Below are 24,206 nucleotides of genomic sequence, written 5' to 3' on the forward strand. Positions count from 1 at the left end.
GAGAGAGAGAGAGAGAGAGAGAGAGAGAGAGAGAGAGAGAGAGAGAGAGAGAGAGAAAAGGGGAGAGAACAAGAAAGAAGGAAAGAGGGCAATGAGGAAAAAATAACAGAGGTGCAGGCCGCTTATAATTTTAGCCGGCCATGTATATGTTCGTGGCGATGTATTTAAACTAGCTGTTGATTTTATACCGCCCCCGCTTCCTCCGATTACAAAATCGAACTTGCCCGCGAGTGCGGGCGGATTAGCCGCTCGGATTTCTTGCCCGTGTGCAATTTCGCAAACGGCCACGCGAATAATTCGAGCCTTCGTCGTAATTGATGCGCGATCGATACTCGCGCTCTCCTCGTCATTGGGAGACGACTCGCGACTTTTTCTCACCAGCGACGTTCTCCCGGACCACCTCTTTCGTTATCGCACGGATGGTGATTTTACTTTAATACGTGCGACTCGTGAACGCGTCCGTGACCGGCGGTAATCCCACGAGAAAAAAAATTCCTCATAACCGTTACGCTGATCCTCTCATCCTCGTAGTAACGTTATTGCGAGATGACCTCTTTGAAAGATTATGTTCACGGAGGGAACCCGCTGGTAGAGAGAAAGAGGAGGTTATCCGACCGATACTCGACGCACGGCGAATATTGTCGTCGGCGGAAACGTCATAGTTTCCAATTCGCGAACGTCTTTGAGCCGGAAAAATGCGAGGGATGATGCGCGCGAAACCGGTTTGCCGGGCTGAAACAAGCGACGGCGGCGGCGGCAGAGTTAAGCAGATTTAGCACGATGTATACGAGGATAAAGGTTGGCTTACTTTACGAAGCAATAGAAAGGGAAATAATAACGCCGCACCCCCTCCTCCCCCCTTCCCCGAGTGATGTAGAGAAATGAACAAGTTTGTTTCTTTCTTTACTTAACCGTGCCGGTTACACGGAGGATGAGGGTGCATCCACGGGATTAGCTTCTTTCGAAGTCCCGTTTAATAAATTTCTTTCCCCCTGACCTTTATGAATTAAGGCTTCATCTACGAGATCAAAGCGAAAATGAAATAGAATGGAGAAGGAATGGACCAATGTATGCGCCAATGAAAGAGCAATTTTGTCGCTTCCTGTCCGCTTAATTTTCCAGTAGGCGCGTGCAGTTTTGTCCTCACTTCAGGCGCGTGGTCTACCATTGTAGACCTTGGGTCTGTTTTCTATTGCTGAACTGGCTGCACTAGTTATCTCTCATCTTTCTTTCACTAAGTTTCATCCGTATGGCTGTCCCTTTTCAAGTCCCGGATGTGTACACTAGTTCAACAATAGAAAACAGATCCCATGTTTGCCGATCTCTGCAAGTGAGGTTCATTGTATCCGACTTTTGAAATAATTTTTTGAAGTATTAATTCAAAGTTTTTCAATGCCAAAATGTATAGATCTCTTTTAGAATATACGTACAGTATAATCAATAAACTATTTATAGAAAATGGATGTATATTTAATTAGTAATATACAAACAATGTTGGTCTGTAGCGCCTTTTGAAAGGTTAAAGGGATGCCGTATATGAAAAGTTTACCGACCAAATACTGACTTATTTCTGCAAAGTTTGCATTATATCGGTTGCACAGAACCACAAATATTTTCATTGATATCCGGTCTTCTTTCCGGTGATAGTTGGAAAAACGTTTTTTAAGCACATGGACATGAAATGAAGAAAGTATAGGGTGATATAATAAATACTTTGTTCATTAAGTAAAATTAGGAAATTTGTAAAAAGGTTTTGTGCAATTTTGAAAGAGAATACACTTGTGAAAATTTTACCGACAAAGTACTGATTTTTGTCTGCAAAGTTCACGTCATATATTGTTTGCATAGAATCGCAAATGCTTTTTCCGCAAAACGGTGAAAATATGTGTAAAAATTAATTAGAGCATTGCTCAATATGTGATAGAAGTAATAAAATTAAGCTGTCAGTTAACTTGAAGTTAGTTTTGCTTGATACTAAAGTTCTGTAGCTCGTACATACCGAACGTGTGTTCGTTTTTTGAGATTTTCGCTCAGGAAAATTTCAAAGAACATTGCTGTACCTTCGCAACTGAAGTTAGAAACTTGAAAATATATTGAAAGTTTGCAGAAAGATTTCTACATATGCGTGGTTAAATTTTTCGTTCAATGCAACAAAGCAGAATACATTTATACAAACGGACAAAAAGAATATTCTTATATGCAAAACATTTTGATATGTTAATCTTCAAATGAGGCTATATAGCGCTAAACGAAAAGATAAGTTACTTGCATTAATACACTTTGAATGATTCAACAAAGGAAAATATATTCTTGTTATTCAAAAATAGTTTTCATAAATGAAAAGCGTAAAATATTGTATTGAAAATATAATGTTTCTTTAAATGTCGGAAGAAGATATTATTCCAAATAGTTCCAAATAGTCCATATTGTACTTCTTCTATAAGACTATTATAATATTCAAATAAAATTATGATAGTCGAAAGATATTTGAGATTTTGAAACATTAATTTTCGATTATTTTTTAATTATTTGTTAATTTTTTTATTAATTATTTATTAATTTTGTTTTAAATGAGTACTAATTTTTTTCTGTGTAAGTATAAGAAATACGAAAAGGATGGCGTGATCGTGCTAGCGACGATCTCTATACTGAGAAAAATCATCCGATAAAATATTAACAAACGGATATTTCCGATCAAAATACCGATAAATTTTTATATTTAATCAAGAAATATCCAGTGAGAAATATCGGTTCATAATTTTTTGATCGGTTTATCTGGTGAAACGCCATTATAATCGGCAGTATCCGATTAAATTTAATCGAATATCATGATCGGATATAAAAATTGATCGGAATTTGATAAAAAATATCCCGTTTATTAATTTCTTGTCGGATAATTTTTCTTTGTGTGCGTTATCGATATTTTTCGAGTTTGCCATCCACCTTGGCGTTCCTATAATGATGCACGCGATTGGTGCTAATACTGAGATGTAAATGAACGCTTGTCGATCGAGTCCATGTTCCTATTTCTATTTGTATCCACTGCGAATAAAATTTCCATTATTTTGTCGCAGTTTTCCTAACCCCTGCCTACTCGGCGTGCTTTGACCGCTTTTCATTTTGATTTTCGCCATTTCCACGACTTTTTCAGCGCGCGACAACCCCGAGAGCGCTATACTACATAAATATACAGTCCGACCTATCGAGGAACAGCAGAAAAAAGAAAAACAAGGGGTAGAGAGAACTGGAACATTTTGTACTGAATTTGTAGTAATTTCGCAGCAATTACATATTCCCGCGCGAAGAAAGCTAAATCGCTTCGAGCATTATCGCTCGATAAGAATCACCGCAGTTGGCAGCGAGTTGATTTTCGCTTCTATTAATAAATTACCGCGCACGATGAGGCACAATATAATATCGCTGCGGAACGAGAAAGTCTCATAAAAGGACGGTTGCAAATCTGATTGTTGAATGTTAATTGAAATCGCGTGCGGCAATTTCGGATTCAGCATTGTTCGGAAATTATAAAACGCTATATTATCATTAACAGCTATCATTAATAACAATAGTGTTATTATTGTTATTATTGCCGCGAGCCCCTGTAGTGTGTGTAATTTGTACTTCTGTTATAAATTATGATCGTCATGCTGCGCGGCCCGAGTGTTTTTCGCGCCATTATGCAAAGCAGCGAAATAAAATGCGCACGATCGCAAGTTAATTTATTCGTGCATCGGGCAAACATACGCGCGCAGATTGATATGTTATAATATATCTAACGGATTGCGCACGAACGTTTTACAGTCATTATGTCGCGACACGATATCGTATGTGTGTGTGTGCGCGCGTTTTTTTTGTCGACCGCGCATTAATTATACAATCAGCAATGGCCGCAATTTTTCGCGATCGCCGGCTAATTTGTTTTCTGCGTGCGCTCATGGGAAATCGCCGATATCGCCAGGAAACGAGCGGCGTAACGAAAACGCTAATTACAATTGCGGAACCGCGGCCCGAAATAGCGGGTTGGCACGCGCAATCGCGAGCATCGGAGCACGAAATGGATTAGTCGTGATTAAAATTTGATCAGAGCCGAGGCCACGGACCGATTCGCGCGAGAATAATTAACCGCGACTATTGTCTTCCGTGTGGAGAAACAATCGGCTTTTTATCATCGCTACTTTTCTTGGAAACTTCTTCGCACCTCGGGCCTTCGCTTATGTATCAGAAACGAAAACAATGCGCGATTTATTCCACCGATGTGCGTCGAGATAAATGCGGCTCTACGCGCATGCGCGCGCAGCAACGATCGTTCGTATTGGTGGAGAAAGTTTTATTTTTACAAAGAAACTATATTAATATCTACTTAATATATTAAAATTAATAAATATGGTTACAAATATTTGTAGTAGTTTTTGTACAAATTCTCGTTTTTTTACAAAATTCGTCATTTCATATGTAAGCAAAATGAGATTTTGTTAAAGAAACTTTAAGATCTTGAATTTCAGCAATGTTACCATTTTATTTGAGTGTTACAACAGTCTCATAAAAAGTACACACATTATCCCCGACATTTGAAAGCACATTCTCAATTCAACTCATTTTGTGCCTCTCATTCATGAAAATTATTTTTGAATAATAAGAATATATTTTTTTTGTTCAATCATGTCAGATCTATCGATTCAAATAACTTATTTTCGTTTAACGCTACATAATTTCATTTTAAAATTTACAAGTGTCAGAAATAAAAATTTTCAAAATTAAATAAAATTCTTTAAAATAAGAATATTATTTTTTTCTATTTCTATTAAAAAAAATTAATACTTATTTAAAACCGCTATATTCAAATTAACAGTCATTCTTTCATGTGTAAGCGACGATGTATAATTTTATTGGAGGAATTCCAAAATTTTGAATTTCAACCATGTTATTACTTTATTTAAATAACAATAATTTTAATCAATAATTTGAATAATAATTATTTAAATAATAAAAATAATAAATAAATTTTATTTAAATAATAATTTGAATAATTTAATTTGAATAAAAAATAAAAACGTTATGATAATCTCATAAGATAAATATGATTATTTTGATGATAATGATATCTTCCTTTCATATTTAAAAATATATTTTCAAACCAATATTTTGTACTTTCGATTCATGAAAATTGTTTTTGCATAATAAGAGTACATTCTACTTCGTTGAATCACATAAAACATTGATGTGAGTAATTTATCTTCGTTTAACGCTATATAGTCTCATTTCAACATTTACATGCTATAAATAAAGATACTGTCAAAACAAAAATAATTCTTTTTAGTGCGCTCTCAGTGTCTGGATTATTAATTGATAAATCGGTGTTAACCGACATCCCTATATTAAATTATATGTCCGTGTAATGCTCAACGAGGCAAAACCGAAATATCCAATGTATTTTGGAAATCCATTTTGTTATTCATGTTTATTTCCGCTTGGTGAAATTTCGCTTGTTACGATACGTGTCATAGTAATAAATTGCTACGTACTATTTTTACACCTGCAATTTTAATTTCGAATCACCGCACCGGAAGATCTCGCGCGTGATGAGATACGTAATTTGCTCCTCGAGGAAATGACAATTACACCGCGACCATTCCCGACGAAATGTTCGGCGAAAATACAGAGGAAACGAACGCACGAATTACATGAAAAAATTGCGCTTTTACCTTCCCTCCGTTGATAAAGAAAGTTATGTTGTCTCGGAATTAATTTCACCTGAGTAAAAGAAACATAACATGCTAGGCAAAATAAATAGCAAGACTTTTCTTCTACTGTTCAACAGAAGAGAGAGAAAAAAGGAAATTTATGGCTTTTATTTTAGAACGTAGAATACACAAGCGGATGAGATTTCGCTCATGCTCGAGACGGATATTTACAGTAAAGAGCTTCGTTGTGGAAGCATATTAAAGATACTACGCGTAAGAATTAATTAACACAATTTGAATTTTGTCTTTTCCGCGTTGGGTATGGATCTACTTGAGCAGAGACGAAGTATTATGTTTTATTCGGAGCCAGTCGCGGACATTAGTATGAATAATAATTTTTAAAACCACGAGAGAGAATATATACGTTACACAGAACGCGTAATAACGCAGGCACGATTATTATTCGCGCTAATATCCGCGACTGACTTCTAATGGCCTTATTTCCCTTAATTAGATTATATACCTTGAGGGCTTGTTTACGTGTTCAGCTTGTATTGTATCTCCTATTTTAATAGTAACATACAGAGAGAATTTTGTAGCAAAAATTATAGAATTTTATAAATGAGGAATAAATCGATACTCTATAATTTATGTTTTTACGGAGTAATGCTATCTATATTTTAGGAACTAAAATATGCCGTTAAATTTGCTTTGTTTCTAACGAAATTTACTATAATAAATACTCTAAGGAAGTTATAAGACTAAATGAATTTGTTAAGGTTTCATTGTGTAAAACTTGTACTATATTGAAATTTTATTATATTGAACTTGTACTAAATTGAAATTGGGAGTACAGATTAGTATTATTTGTATTATCTAACTGCAATTAGAAAACTAGAAATTAACCATTCGAGAGTTGACATATCTGAAACTAAAGTTGGCACTCTTTATACGCGTTCCTTGGGGTTGAGATGTTATTTTTAATATTTAGTAAATTAAAACTAAAGTTTTAATGAAGAACTATTATGTTATTAAAGACTAATATACTAATATCAAATACAAATTTCATAATTATTGACTTTTTTGTTTAAAAAAATATAGAATGTGGAAATTTAAAAATTTTTATAATAATACTCGAAATACATATAAATGTATTTAAACGCTTACATGTCCATTTCTATTATCTGTGTATTTCTATTGGATAAATTAATGCACAAATAAAGTATTGACAAGAAAAATAAAAAAATAATATATTTTATATTTATAATATATAAATATAAAAATATATTTTATAAATATATTATATATATATTTATATATTATATATATAAATATATATATAATATATTTATAAAATATATTGTATATATTTATTTATTTCTTTATATCTCAACTTTGTTTCAAATTAACATTTACTAATTAGTAAAATAAATATAGAGAACATAATTTTGTTCGATAGATAGTAAGTTTATGAGTGGTTCCTTTGATGTGTTACTAAAAATATACGACACTAGCCTTATAAATTACGTCACGCTTGAGATGTTCAATCAAAGAGAAAGGAAACAAAAGCGTCTAAGAGCAAAGGCTGTTGTCGAACAGTGAAATTTTAAATAAAAATATTAGAAGCAAAATAAATATATATACATCATTTTATCGATGTCGATCAAATGATATATTTATCTTGTTTCTAATATTGTTATCTATAATTTTGTCCCAACAGCAACTTTTTTTTTATTGTCGTTATTTCCTTTCTTTTGCACGCTTTGATTGAAATTTGCTATGTTCCTCAACGAAATGGACTTTATTCTAACAGTCTATTCCTACACTACTAGAAATATAGCAAAATTGAAAAGAATTTGAAAAGAATATAAAAATAAGAGATTGTAACATGTGTACAGTCGATGAACATGAAGTCTGGAATACAATTTGCGGAGCCGGGGGCAAACTTCATGTTTCCCGAGTGTACATGCAAATATTATATCCTATCTTGATGGTGAATCATACACGTCAAATATAGCGCGAGACTTTGTGAAACAGTGTGCGTCACAAAATGCAAAATTCAAGGGACTTCCATTTCTGCATATTACATTCATAAGAACAAGCGGACATTGTTACATTAGTGTCTGCGAGCTTCTGAATCTGGAATTTACAGTCGAAAGTTCAGCGAAGCACTTCGGCCAGCGCCGACTCGAGATGAAAGCGCTAACTAAACCGACGTGCAGCTAGGCACGATTAAAAATTTAACAGGAACACCGTGGCAACACCAAAGAAAAATTGGACCCTAGTGAAATAATTAAACAATCATCGGTTTTCTCCTCTCGCAGCCACGACCGCGAATCTATTCCAACGTTCAACGTGACTTCATCAGTCGTCGTCGTCGTCGTCATCGCGTTCGCGCGCGAATTAGTGATCCAAAAACGTAAAGAGGTAAAACAATGAGATAGGTTAACCATGCGCGGTATTATAATTATTATAATTACATCGTGATTTGGCGACGGAAGCATAAATTTGGCTCTCTCTCACAAGAATATACATATAATTAATCGAGAATCAATTGTCTTCCTATCGTTGCAACACACGACCCGTCGATAGTTCCGATTATCATACGGGCTCCTATTTAGTTCCCAATGAAAGACCCATTACTGGAAAATTATCGCTTGCATTCGACAGCGACGAAGTATTTCGCGTCTCTCATTGTCCCAGTAAATGCTGCCCCATTTCATCATATTGCCGCGGTAGCCCCACGCGTGGCTTTATACACGCGTGAAATGCGGAAGTCCCGCTTTGTCGAGCGTTATGCGAAAACTACAAATTATTTAAATATAATGAAAGAAAAAGAGATGGAGGAAGGTAGATTGGGCAGAGAGACAGAAAGAGAGAGAGAGAGAGAGGGAGGGAGGGAGGGAGAAGGAGAGAGAAAGAGACAAATGGGGGAAATCGCGCCGAGAGGGCGAATTCCTATTAAACAGTACACGAACGTGGACGCGCGCGAATGCATCTCTTTCGCCTCGGAATCAAATATTATCCTCTTTCTCCGATCCCAGTCGTTCGAAACGCTCACCATGACTGAATAATTATCCGAATGGCACATCGGAGACGTCGGAGGCTTCCTCCGCGAAATGGAATTCCCGTTTCCTTTGTACGTGACCCGCGGATGGATTTTCCCGGGCGTCCTGATACCTGAAGCTCTCATGCCACGTTTCATTCCACCGGATTGATTTGTTTTCAATTCGAACGTTTCTGGCGCAGGCTCGAAGCCGAATTAATCGTAGTAGCGATCTCAACTAACCAATCCTCGTCTGTCAACCAATCAGCAATGGATTTCACCTGCGGCTAACGCCGAAGAAACAGATGGTATCGGAATTTTGCCGTTTGCGAACCGACTGCTGATGATTGAATGACGTAGGCCTTAGTTGCTAATTTCTTCGCGAAAATTCTTCAGTTGACACGCGTAGAAAAATACTATTTCACTTCTGAGAAAAGTTATTATATTGAGAGAAAAGTATTTGAAATATTTTTTGTGCCGAGTAAACGTTTATTTCACGGAAATAAACTCTATTTTATAGAAATAGATTTTATAGAGATGAACTTTATATCCTACACATAAATTTTCAATTTTTTTCAATTCGTTCAAAAGATTTATTCTCTTTGCAGGAATTTTATAAAATTTTATCTAAAAAAAGTTATTTCAACTCTTTCTGTCTGAGCAAAAATGTTTCGTTGGATTAACGAAATGTCTAGTGAAATACTTTGAACAAACTAAAAAATTCCGGTTGAAGTAATCAGAATTTTGTTCAAGTTAACTAGATTTCTAATTTACCAAAACTTGCAAAGTTTAACCGTCTTCTGGTTTGTAACAAATTTCTGGTTTGTATACATTTCCCCAGACATTTGGTTAGTTCAAACTTTTTTCCGTGTGTAGCAAACAAACCGAATACTTGTTTTAATATTCTGGATTGAAAAAATAAATTTATATCAGGATTTAAAATTTGAATTGACGGATTTTGAACAAATTTAATGCTTATGATAAACTTGTGATAGATTTGTTGATATATAAACTTATGAAATGCATGAAACAAATAACATTTAGGATAAAGCATCTAATTACTGACAGCCCCTTAATCATGTACGCTTTAGAAAAAAATCTGATTTTTCATGCGATTAGTATTGCGATTAAACTTCTAGTATGTGTATGTGTGTCTGCACACAGTAGTTCTAAAAATAACTTTACAACTCTCTAAAACTGTGAGCAACTACCACTGGTTACAAAAAAAGATCAGACTTTTCTACAAAATCAATAATTAGTTATTTTACTTGAATGCTGTATTTTTCTGTATGTAGTATTTTTTAAACAATCGTAGTATTTTCTTAATTTTAGTTCTCTTCTATACCGAGATTTCTCTCTTGTGATTTATATTTACATGATTTTCATGAATGCAAAATGACTGCGTATCACGTTGATCTCTCGAATACGATTAAGAACAAGGAAGAGCAACGACTACTAATAGAGAATAATGTTGCAAGATTATTCCTACATTATTCCTTATTTACTACTTATTGTCTTCTCGCGGTGAAACAGTCTCATGTACAGAAGAGACGATCAATTTCACGGGAGACGTGCGAGCGCGGAATGCGACGTGCGCGAAATATACATCTCTAATATTTCTATCGTTCATTTATTATTATTGATAATGCGGCACAAGCTTGTATTCCTGCACTGCGGCTGAATAAAAATAAAATATGTAATGCGGGGAGAAAGGGATTAAAAAAGGAACTATCAATTTGTACATGAAACGTGCGTATTTGTTCCATTTTATTCTTCTTTCGTTTTTTCATTTAGCATGTATTTAATTGTGCTCTTTACATGTCCCTTTTATTTGTCGTTTGCCTTGTCCAACGACTCGCAAACTCGTTAATCGCTGTAATGTCGGCCGGTGTGTGCTCGGATTACGGTAACTATTAAACGCGCGCGCAGTTAAGAAAGCGGCTCTTGCGTGGAGCTGTCGCGTAATCCGGTACGCGCTCGAACAGAAAATAATTTTACGGCATATCGGGTATCGGCAGGTCGACTTAATGCCATTACGAGTTAATAGACCGCGATGCCGATAAATTCGCCCGGCCGTGGGCGACCGCCCACGTCCAAAGTTCTCGCGCAAGGGCGACCCGGGGGGACTCGTAAGCGAGAAAGAAAAAAGTTCGGCCGACGTGAGAGCGCGCGAGAAGGACGCCGCTTGGCTGCACCGACGCGTTTCCGCCAGGCGGCTGCGATTTTTCGTCGAAGTTCCCGTCTTATTGTTTGTACGTCCCCCTTTCATTCCTCCGTCCGTCCGGCCGGCCCTCCTTTTTCCCTTTTTTCCTTCCTCCTCTCCTTCCGTCGCTTTGTGATGCTTTCGGCGTGAGCCGCATCTCGACAGTTAAGTAGATGGGGGAGAAAGGGAGCAAGGAGGAGGGCGAGAAAGAGCGAAAGGGGTGAAAGAAAAATGGCAGGGAATGTCGGGGAATGGCGCGGAAGTCGGGGCCGTACGAGCAGGTTAAGAAAGCTGGACGGTCCGTAATTACTGGAAGTAGGTCGAGTCGCTTTAGAATATTATATCCGCGGCGTGTGGCATGAAGCGAGAGAGTGCGATGGAGAGAACTCGGAGTAATTACGAATACAGTAATAGCCGGTCGGCCCCGGCGTTACTGCCAAATTCGCCGACGACTAGCCAACGTCGGGGCCTGGCGAAAGCGCTTGGCTGGAACTTCATTCCCTCCACTCGAAGTCTCATCAGAGTATCTTCTAAGATACTGCCAAGTACGCTCGCGTAATTTTTGTCTACGACAACGGAGATCCAAACGAGCGAGCCAACCTGCCGTTCACCAAGAAGCAACCGCAAATTTCCCAGCCGTATCTGGAGCGAGCGACGAGTACGCGCCAAGCGAATTTTCAGCGACTTAGACTTGGGCAGGTAGTACAAGAATTGCAGAAGTTACAACTCGTCAGACAATTTATTGTGATTTGGCTGTACAAACGTAATAGAGACAACCTTCCTCTATGTTTATATACCCGCAACGATCATACAAACCGTATATTTTCTTTTGTAATAACGGAAATACGAGCATACCGCAAACTTCTCGCAAAATTCAATTTGGCTAGCAACTCCGGGTGAGAAGACTACGTATAAAATATATATCTTGATTAGGTAGTTTCGGGGTCTCCGCGAGAGATATTCACAACTCTGCAGGTCTTTAAGTATAACTTCATCTTCATTGTCCCTCCACGTGCTCGATTTCAATTACTCCATAAATGAAAATTGCCTTCCCCTTATTACCCAAAACAATGTGTCATATAGTAAACTTCATTCTTACTAATAACGCATCATATTTATATAAGGATATAATATAAGGATATAATCATTCTTATCATCATGCAAACATATGTATTCTATTATTTGGGAATTTTAACTGATACTGTTTTGCAAATATATGATGTCGTTATTTTTGTACTGAGAAAGAATATCTAAAAGACAAAAAATATTTATTTCGGAGGATATTAATAACATATTTATTTAAATATCCATTCTTTTTATCAATTAGAATAAACAATTGCTTTCCAAAAAAGCAATGCTTTTAGGGATATATATATTTTTTTCTCTTGAAAATTTTTAGATATATTTTTGTAGTAAATGGATAGATAATTAAAGAAAATGATAATAAAAAAACTTAATTTATTTACACATATACTTTAGATTTTCAAAATGATGAATACAAAGTTTTATTATGATTCTAAGATAAAAGAAGTTTGAAAATCTCAAATAATATAAAATAAAATAAATACACTATAAAAAAAAGTGTTGCTAGATAAAATAAAAATATAGTGTTATTCAACTGTATCAAAAAACAACTGTATGTAAAAGTTCACTTTTTCATTTTAAAAATGGTAGATAAATTCTTTGTTCAGTTTAACCTATTCCACCCGTATACGCGCTTTTGAAAATCTCGTGCATGTACCATACGTTTTTAAATAGAAACTAGAATTATTAACGCTTCTCAATTTTTCTGTGAATTTTGCAGAGACTGTATGGACACAATACGTTCTCAAGTTTATACACTGACGATATAGAGAATATTTATCCCCAAAAACATCATATTTTTTTCAAATCCCAACTTTACTACACTGTCCACCCAGTCACTTCCAAGTATCAATATTTCTACGAAAAGTGAATATTTTACTTTTTTTAAACTTAAACGCCAAAGTGTCAGAAATATATCTATATAATTAATTACGCGATTGTAAAAAGGTCGAATAAAAATTCCTTTAATTATAAAAAGGCTATTTACCTGAAAATTTTTAATTTTTTGTAAGTTTTTTTGGTATTATATAAAATCAATTGCCATTTGTTAAAAATGATGGATGAAACTTTTGCATAAAAAATGTGGGATAATGATTAAAGAAAAATATGTTGTTTTAAAATGAAGAATTTTAACCTTAAGATTGATTTTAATGAAGTTAAAATCCTACATTTTGCTTTCCCACATTTGCTAAACAATAAGTAAGGCTGTGCAGCATGGGCAGTTGTAGAGAATAAAGAACAAAAGTTTTTTCTCCCTCTAATCCCGACTTCTTATTCTTTCATAGAAACGACGAGTATTTCAATAATAGCATAGGTGAAATGGCAACCCAAATATGGTGTTCCAAGATGAATATTAAATTTTGAGACGCTAAAAAATGTACTTGGCTGTTCTTAGATTGGTCTTTTTTTATTGTTAATCGTAATACTATTTTGACTTCAACGAGACTCAGGGAAAAGTATCTCAATCCTAATAGGAACACTTGGCGATTTCGTTTCCCTCACGATACATAAACAAAGCTGCATGGGCGACATACCCCTTGGGCCAAGTAGACGCGGTCTAGGCCAATTCGCGCTCGCTCGCTCGGTCAGTCGTCTTATTGTGCGATAAAATGCAAATGACGGTTTAAATTGACCGACGGTGCCGTGGAAGTGTAACCGGGGAAACGCTCTCGAGTCCGAGGTTCCGTCGCTGTCGCCGGTTTACGAGGCAATTTTCGAGATTCAGGACGAGAGCGGCGAAATCCGTCGAGCGGCCGCACACGGGCCGCGCTAAGGGCGACACAGTTGTCGCGGTTTACGCGCCGGACTGCGGCCAACGGGGCCGGCCGAAGAATAGTAGGTCCCTGCCGCGGGCTGCGCTGGACAATCGCGGCAATTGGACTAATTGCCAGACGTAATTATCCGGAATTAATCGAGATAAACCGCTTAATTATCGCGTCTCGTACAGCGCTCGTTTGTTTCTCAGTATATCCGTTAGCTGATTTCGGACAGGCGAAATGCCGCTAAACGCGCGCTAATTATCATCGGCGGGGCATCGGGGCGACTGACAAGTCGGCGCGCACGTTTCTGCACGCCAGAGAGAACGCCGCGGAAAGTTGCAATCTGGAAGGATATTTAAATGCAAATATACCAGCGTAGTCAACGTGTCCCGGCCGCGGATTAAGCTCCGGCATTTCTCTCCGAGCATGTAAGAAAAAAACTTTCGAGCAAGTATTAAGTCGTGCGAGAGCGTTACGTTGAATCCGCGAGGGGTCCCTTTTTCTTTAATAAGAGAATATTTTTCTCCAATGGGGATTTCCACTTCGTTCCTGCCTTTTAATTAAATGGACGTGACGTCTAGCTAAAAAAAAAAAAAGAAAGAAAAGAAGGCAGGAAAGAAGTTATTCGCGATGTCGTTGATACACCGTTGAATCGATTTTAGCGCTCGCTAAAAGTTTTGTTATCTAAATGCGTCCGTATAGAAAAGATTATATTATGCAAATGCGAGCTGACGAAGTCGGCGGAAATGGCGTCGGCAGCTTTTACCGCGCGTTTAGTTATTCTGTGAATTGCTAGGTTGCACCAAGCGTGCACAGAAAAAAAGAATATTTCTATTTGAAAAATATTTATATTTATATATATATATATATATATATATATATATATATAATGCTACGTAACGTCATTTTTAAGATGTACATGAAATGTTAAAAATTATTTTCTACTATAAATATAAATATTTTATATATATATAATATATATATATATATATATATATAGAGAAAAATATTCATTATATATATATATATATATATATATATATATATATAAACGAAGATCAATTGCATCAATATATCCTATATGATTCAACAAAGAAAACATATAATCTTATTATAAAATAGATGATATTATTTTCTATATAATAATTATGAAATGAGACATTATTAGATAACACAGGTCTACAAATTAAAAAAAGTTGTCTGTGCTGGGGGTCTGACTAGGTGTACTATACGTATTTTGGGCTGCTGAATCTAAATCCGATGTCAGATTTGCTCCATCACCCTTGAGTTTCCCGGAAATTTGAGGAAATCGTGAAAAGGAGCAGATATCCAGGTTTGTACGGAGACATGTATTCAAGAAAAATTCTAGAGTGACAAATAATTCCATAACCCCACAACCAACGTTGAAAACACATTATGTACTTCAACATGGAAAACATTCTACACATCCCCTTACGGGGCAGTTGTCATCGTCTCCAACATCCTCTGAAGCAGCAGGATTTATCTGATCGACGATCATATATTGTAGAATTGATATTTCGAATAGAAAAAAAATTCCATCTCGTGGACAATAACATGAATGTGACCATGATAAGACACGCATAGATTAGATTTTCTAATCTATGCGATGTTAAAGGATTGATGGGTGAACTAAAACCGAATATGTATGATGGTATATGAGTTATTGGGTTATTGGGTTGTTCTAGTCATCAGATGTTGAAGTACATAATGTATTTTCAACGTTGGATGTGAGGTTATGGGGTTATTTGTCACTCTAGAATTTTTCTTGAATACATGTCTCCGTAAAAACCTGGATATCTGCTCCTTTTCACGATTTCCCCAAATTTCCGGGAAACTCAAGGGTGATGGAGCAAATCTGACACCGGATTTGGATTCAGCAGCCCATACGTATAGTACACCTAGTCAGACCCCCAGCACAGACAACTTTTTTTAAATTGTGGGCCTGTGTAATCAAATTATTTTTTAATAGATAAGAATATATATTCTTATTATAAAATAATTTTTATGAATGGAAAACAAAGTATTGAAAATATAATATTTTTAAATGTCGAAGATATCATTATCATCAAAATAATCATAATGTAAATTTCTTATGAGACTATTGCAATATTTGACTGAAACTGTAACACTGAAAGTCAATACTTCAAAATTCCTTTAACGAAATTATATATCGTTACTTACACATGAAACAATGATTGATAATTTCGATATATTAGTTTTAAACGGATATTAATTTTTTCTATATGAAGGAAACGCTACACGTCGCGTTGTGTCTCGCGACTTACCGGAGACTGCGTTTCGCATTCGCACATGACATGCATACGGCCTGTGATTTGCGCGAAGCGCTGCTTCGTGCGGATTAAGTATTCCGCGCCGTGCGAATTACACGAGACAAACCGTGATGCAGAAGAATGAAAGGAAAAAAAAGACGCGGCGAAAGAAAAACATCCAGCGAAATAACCAGAAATTTACGCGTGGAATCATTCGCCGCGTGCAAAAAAAAAATAAAAAAAGACAAGAGGGAAGCAAAATACAAAAGAGTCGTGTGAAAAAGGTCCGCCGCGGATATCGGGGATGTGAGCCGCGCGCGGCGCGGGCTTTATGGTCTTCCAATGAACATTTGCGAAAAACGAGCCGAATCAAAAAAAAAGAAAAAAAATCGCGAAAAAGAGCAGTGCGTTGCAAATACGGCGGCAATCAACGCGGCAAAAATGCGTATCGACATCCGGCGAAAACAGCTTAATCAACGCGTCGGGATGTATGGCGCGGGTACGACGGCTTGATTAAATCGCCGCGAGATATGTGACTCCGCATGTCGGTCGCGCCTCGTCATTCTGCCGGAATAAGTTCTCAGTACGCAATGCTGTTTCGCCGTCTAGGCTCCTTTTCGCGAACGGCACTCGTTCGTTCATGCCAGGTTGGCTCGCTCTTCGCGTCACGGCCGCATCCCGATATGCCAATCAAGAGATGCGGTATCGTCTGGCGCCAAGTGAACGCGCAAAGCGAGGTTAAGGGTTTGCAGGAGTTATAAGGGAGACCTCTCGCGGAGAACCGCGAATTAGGTACAGGCATTGACGCATTTTGATCAAAATACGGAGAGAATCACTTTGTGTTCGCGATATTTGCAATCAGGAGAAACGTCCGGGAGCTATAAAGCGTGTTTAGGGAAAAAGACGAAATAAAGATCGGATGAATTATTTGAATAAATATTCGTATGCGGCGCAACACGAGTCTATATTTTTATTTATTATAAATTTTCAAGAGCCTAAATACAAAATCGAGCTCTGTAGCATCTTCCTTGACATCTTCCTTGTCACTTGTGCAAGGAAGATGCCAACAAAATTTTGATGAGCAAATATAATGGCATGACGAAATACGTCAAATTGCAGAAATGGAAAGTGTAGTCCAGCTGCACTAACTTACAGTTATTACGTCCGCGCGAGCATTAGTATTCGCGTGTGTGTGGACATCGGGGATAAATATACCGATAAACATTACGTTCTTTTCTCGAAAACTTTGAATATTCTAATTAATATATTGATTTGAAGCTTATACCACGAGTAGATTAAGAATATCAAGTGATCTTGTTCTCGTAATCGTTTGGGAGGTCCCAAACAGCATTAATATGCTGTTTGGGATCCATATAAATGTCCTATATTTTAGAATTTCGAAATTACATCTTCTCAAGTAACTAATTGTTGTAACTGACGATATAAACATCATTGAGGCAATTTTCTTCTATGTATTAATGTCCCTATATATTAATTAATATTTTGTTCTGTAATGACAAAATACGAAAATGCAGCAACATAGCCATCTTGCTCTGGTTCAGTTGCCCAGTAGCGCAGAGTAAGACCACGTATGAAATACGTATCTTGATTAGTAGTAGCAGAGTCTCTGCGAGAGGCTTCCACAACTCTCTTGGCGGTCTTTAATTATGGGCCAACTATACCTCGTCTACCCACATGCTTTATTTCATTTATCATTTTATAAATAAAAATTGCATTTATTACCAGAAACAGTATATCATGCATTTGTAAAAAATTTCATTCTAGCTAGTAATACATCGCTTAATTTTATTAAGTCACGATGGAGAATATTAATACAAAATTTCGAAGGACTTGAAAATTTACTCTGCCAGATCAGTTGTTTTCTATTTTTTAACTGTAATATTATTCCGATTTTAATAAAACACGAAGATTTTAATGAAACTCAGGGAATAGTATTTATGTTCTCTCTAAGAGGATCACTTCACAATTTTACACCCATTATTTCTCTTAAGATAAATACTAAAAAAATGAGCAACATACCCCTGGGGCTATATAGACTCGGTCTCCCCTACAACTACGCACATACAACGGTGTTTCGCGTTCTCACCACATAAAGCCTCCACAGAATGTCAGATCAGAATTTGGTCTTGGCTTCTATACAGCCTTAAGATTTACGCATACCCGACAATGACGGCCAAAAGCGCGGAACGATGCCCGCCCGGGGCCGACGTTGCGCACGTGGATTCGCCGTTTTATCGTCCGTAGCGTGACGGCGAGAGACGGCGATGGCCGTCCGGGCAGCCCCGAAGCGGATTTATTCGCGAGCCGGAAATAGCCGGCCGAACGCCATTAAAGGGACGCGGCGCGCGAATCCGCGACCTGTTTTCTGCGCGGGGATAGATTCTTCCGGTTGTCCGGCGGAGATCGCGCGATCGAATTCGTCGGAAACGCGCGTTTGGAATTTGAGCATCCGACGCTCTTTCAGCCGCCCTTCCCCCATCCCCCTCCCACCCGCGCATCGCACGTGCGCCGTCATAAATATACGCTCACAAATTACGATACAGTTACCCGTCCCTCGCCCCCTCCCCCTGCCTCTGCCCGACGCTGATATAGCCGCGAGTTTGTATTTTGATGGCGCGTTTTACGACGACGATTTATCGCGCTTCGTCTCCCCACTTTCCGGAATAAAAGTGCCCGTCGTGCGCCATTGAACGACGTAGTTTCGTCCCCTGTTAATGCCGAATGATTATGGATTCATTTTCGCTTCGATAACGAGAGCTTTTATTTTTTTTACAGAGCAACCGCAGCCAGCCAGCCATCGGATTGAAGCAGACGCCGAAGGCGCGGGTGAGTGTTTGCACGATTTTTGTGTAATATGATGCGAAATCCACAGGACGATTTTTCGCTTCTCTTCGTGCGACGTAAATTATATTTATATTTTGCATGTAAACTTACACAGCGCCGAATTAAAATTTAAATTATCATACTGCCATTTTGGACTGCAAATCGATGGGATGCTGGTATCAATGTCAAAACCAGCCTTTTTAGTAGCCTTTTCTTGCAAATATTTCGAACAATCTTACTCATCGAGAGGCGCTAATTACTATATTAACTATGATACTTAAATCGATATACATGTATATTTTTTCTCTCCGGCAATTATATTGGGAATATGTTTTATAAGCATATACGGTAAAACATGCAATTATCGGTATCCTTTTAATTATTGACACTCTATATCGAGTTTATGAAACTGCTTGAATGAACAAAATTCATTCAAGTAAACGTTCAATCGATTGAACGAATTATATAGTTGCAGTGATGAGTTATCAACTGATTCAATGATTGCGATTCGGTAACTATATCAACACTAATAATTCAAAAATTTGAAAAATTTAGTTATTTACAAAATGATAGAGGACATTTTTGTTCAGTTTTAGCTAATTTACAAGCACATACAACGAGAAATCGTATTTATCGTCACACCTGCTATGTCACGTTGTGTGTAATTGTTTATCAATTTTCTTTAATTAACCCTTCATTTAGCAGATCCAAAAAATTGAAAGGAAATATTTTTAGAGTGTGTAAATGATATAACTAATGTGTCCTGGATGGAGTTGTACTGTTTTCTAGATATAATTTTAAAAATATATTTTGAGCGATTTTCATCATTCAATGGAAAAAGTCAAAACCATTGAAACACCAACGAATAGAATAGGTTCTTCCATAGCAACCTCCTGCATCATTCTGCATCTATTGTTCTTGCACAATAGCTCATGAGAAATCGATGTTGCTTGAGAGCAATATTGAATTAAGAGTTAATAACTCAAAATCTGCAGTGATCGTTTGCAAAGTGATAGAGAACATTTGAGTCTAGTTTGAATTCTGTCTGCGCCTGGGCGGATGTCCGAGTTGTGTCAGACCTTTTGCAAAAAGTAAAATTTATATGCACAAAAAATAGTAAGGTGATCGTGTTAACGTTTATCTGACATGACGTTTAGACGACTTTACGTCATTGATATTTCTGGAGTTAGTTATCCACACACTTTGACATCCCGTTGAAACATATATTATGCTATTACTGATCTGTGTTCATGAATCTTGTATGACGCAAACTACGAATCGCACCGTTTTGTCATCGCAGCTTACATAAAACTGTAAGAGGTACACTCGAACTGACCGCAAATACTGAATATTGAGTTTGAATATAGATCGTACAACTTTTCACAGCAAACTTCTACGAAATCTGAGCACGTAAATTACGGTCGACTGGAGTACTCTGCGCGTACATACGAGCGAGCATAGTCGCTAAATGACATATTTGGTCCGGCGATGTAGCTCGCCACATGTTACGTGAAAGCTTGGATGTCAGTTTGATTCCCACCGGGCCTACCTTTCCGCGAGACTGAGGCAAATAGGAAAAATGTGGGTCGGCGTGCGCGTCTGCGAGTTTGGAAAAAAATTATAAAAAAAGAACAAAAAAAAAGAGAAAGAACGAACAAGTAACGCGCGTTCGATGACAAACGTATATTCCGACTTCGAGGACGTGTCAGAGAATTCAAGTAGCAATCATACGCATCCCTGCTTCTATTTTCTAAATAAATGTCTGATCGATCGTTCCAGAGATCTCTGTTACTCCCGGTAATATCGGCCGCGAAATGAGATAATTTATTTTTATTACTCTCTTCCTCTTTCTCCCCATTCCTTCCCTGCCTCCATTTCCTCTAAATCTTTTTGTCCACAACTCTTTTCCTTATGTACTTTTTCACCCTTACATCCCATCCCCCTCCGTCAGTCAAATGAAAGTCGAAGGACCCGGAAAAAGGGAACGTCGGGAATGCGAACGGTAACGTCGACGGAACGACGTGAAATCGCGCGGTGCAATTTCGCGAGATTGCTCGCTGAGGTAACTCGCCGGGAGGACCATCCTCGTGGAAAAGAGCTTCTTGGGGGGCGCGGGGGTGCGCGTATTTTTTCTCTCATGGCGACATCAGAGACGCACGTTTCACTTCGTCTCAGGAAGGAGAGAGAACGCGGTAGAATTTCATGAGGTAGGTCAGTTGCAAACATCGCGTGTAATTTTTTTATGTCACCATTATTAATTGCAATTTGTACGTTCCTTCTTGTTAAAAACAGCGCTTAGATAAAACAGGTACGTTTCTATTCGTGTAAATCCGAAGAAGGGAAGATCTATAAATTTCTGAATTACGAAATCTAACAGTTTCCGTGACTTTGTGGTCACATCTGCGTTCTTATTAGCAATGTATGAATTCGGGAATTTATGAATCCATAGATCTACGAAATTGCGAATGGGTTCTTAGGTACGACCTAGGATTTTACAAGTTTGTAAATCAACGAATTTGCGTGCGGCTTCCTGACCTGTAAAAATACGACATTTACCTACTCACACTTTGTCGTTTCATATCAAGTTTTTGAACGTATGTGGAATACGTAGCGTTTCAAGCTGGCATCTATGATATGCGGTCGCATGCCCAATTATGCTTTACGAAATAGATCGATACACGTTGCGTCGCTTACGATTGGTAACCATCGTCGGTTGGGAGGTTGATCCCGCAGTCTAATTTAACTAGTTGGCGGGATAAGATTGTGCCCCGGAGGTTGCACCATCGGCATACATAAGGCATCTGCGCATACATATGTGTATACAAGGGTGGCAAAATGTACGAAAGGCCGACGGATTTGCACGCATTCAAACGGATAAACGTAAAGATCAAACGGATGTTTCTCCTCGCCGAAAGTTGCCTGAATTAAACCCGCAAGTCCGCGATTTTAATTACGGAATTTGCTTCGTAATTACTGAAAACATTATTGTCGTGTACAAAGGAAAATATAAAAAATATTCTACTGCTAGGAAAAACTCTGATTAATTTACTTTCCCTCCCTTAAGTAATCATTATCTTCGACAAATTTTCTTTCTTCCTCGATAACAGTTTTAAAATATATATATATATATATATATTCATCAGAAATTTGAAAAAAGTTCATTATCACACTAAGGAGAGAAAATCTAAAAAATAAAGAAAATATTTATTTGGCACTAATAACATATTTACTTGAAACTAAATTCTTTTACGTAAATAGGATGAACAAACAATAAAAAATATTTTGTATTTGTGTTGAAATCGATCTATGTAGAAACTTTTGTGTTAAATTTCCTACATATCCATGTGTTAATTTGATATATCGATATGTAAGAAATGTTGTGTTATTTTTAGTGTTCTGCGTTCAGTTCATATTCACCATTTTTAAATGTTATAAAATAACACAATAGTGTCTAAGTGTTACACTTCTATTAATTTTCGACATATTTTTGTATCATTTGTTTACATATTTGCCTTGTTGTTAAATACAAAAATTAAAGTGAATAAATTGAGACACACAAAGTATAATAAATTTTACAACAAATTTTTACAGTGTTCTTCTCACAAAGAGCTAATGTATATGTGTTTCAATTAATAACATTTATTTTCTCTCTTCGAAACATTTTTTCTTAGTGTACAAATTATGTATGTTAATATAAGTAAATATGTTATTAGTACCCACACACCGAAAAAATATTCCTTATTTCTTAGATATTATTTTTCTCAGTACATATATTCAAAAGAAAAATTTCGTCCTTTTACAAGAATATTACCAAACTTTACCTACAAAAAAGTTGTTTCAATTTTAATAAGTAAGCCGAATTTTTCCATAAATTTTATATTTTTAATAGAAAATACCAAAAACTTATTAAGATTCGGGATGCATCTTGAATAAATCTGACGCTCATAACAAACTATGATACATTTGCAAATGTAAAAACTCACGAAATACCCGAAACAAGCAACGTTTATTTCAATGTAACATGTATTTTTCTGTGTGTGCTCACGCTGCGAAAAGCAGCACGAGGCAGCATTTTATTGCGAAATAATTGCGGTCTCAGAGCTCCTCTAATGCATTTAATTAAAGAATTCAATACTGTATTCTGAGTATAATTCCTTTATACACAGAATCACGGAATTATATAATGAAGGTTTGTAATTTCATGTTGTTACGCTCTGAATGGGTACAAAGGTCTAAAAACTTCACTCTGCTCTCTCACTGTTAAATGGCTTATCTTTATGCGCGTTTTACATTACTTCTCCCTCCCCCTTTCCGTCTCCCGCTTTAATGTCATTTGATCATTCTTCCTTTAAACGGCTACGACAGATTACTTAGTCGGAATTACAACGCATCTTTTCATGCCTTTACGGACGTCGGGCAAACCAGCAACGACAATAGTAAAATATGACCACTCTCCCTCCTTCCCGCCACGCCTTTTCGCCCTCGCATTCTTCTGTTGCAATTGGAGCGGAGTTGGAATAGATTAAACTTATTCCATGCTGTGTTTTCACGGGGATATTTATGTTTTTAATCGCGCCGAGCATAAAGCGTCAGGCAAGCACGGAGGTGGAATCGTGCGCGTCGCGAATGAAATGGAAATATGGAGATTATCGTGTGTTGAGGACTGTTCCCGACACGAGTTGTTTGAATTTATCGCGAATTCACAGGGTTCCGATATAATCTTGTCGATTTATTGTCACTTTCTCGTCAATGGTGGTCAAACACGATCGCTCTCCGTCGCTCGTAATCAATCAATTTTGCGTTATCGAGTCGAACGGAAAGCCGACTTGGTTTCTCGCGCGAATATAGTTGAGATTCACACGCCCTCTCACAGACGCGAAAGTTCGGCGAGGAGTAAAAAATCTTGTGGGGTTGGTAATTGTTTTGTTCTTTCGCGACACGTTGCAGGGAATTAAGCACGGCGCGGGGCGACAGGTGAAAACAAAAATGACTGGCTTTCGCGCGGCTTCCTGACCGCGCTCCTTTATTTTTATATAAAACTGCAGCTCTCCATGACGCCATTCCGTACTGTTTTTTCTCGCCTCGACGAGCGTTGAGAACTGCCATAAAGTCCAGCGGCGCTTTGCTACTTCATATTTTACGCGGCAAAATAACGCGCTGAGCAAGGCAACGCTAATCCTCATCACGCATATACAACGATAATTAGCGTCCTGCGTACACGTGTATGCATAGAGAATCGTCTGAAAAAGACAGGTTCATTTCTCCATCGCCCGGCACGATAACACCGCTGATGATCGT

General features: G+C 37.3%; 1 protein-coding gene across 1 annotated transcript in view; it reads left to right on the forward strand.

Moving 5' to 3' along the window:
• The window catches only part of LOC116848412, a 751,173-nt gene that overhangs the window by 103,715 nt on the left and 623,252 nt on the right, over nt 1-24,206 (forward strand). The window contains exon 3 of the mRNA XM_032824486.1: nt 18,861-18,911. Within this exon, the coding sequence (XP_032680377.1) occupies nt 18,861-18,911 (51 nt within the window). The remainder of the gene's footprint in view (nt 1-18,860; nt 18,912-24,206) is intronic.

The sequence above is a fragment of the Odontomachus brunneus genome, unplaced genomic scaffold, assembly GCF_010583005.1.
Source record: "Odontomachus brunneus isolate Ranch 3 - 2012 unplaced genomic scaffold, Obru_v1 Obru_scaffold_095, whole genome shotgun sequence".
Lineage (NCBI taxonomy): Eukaryota > Metazoa > Arthropoda > Insecta > Hymenoptera > Formicidae > Odontomachus > Odontomachus brunneus.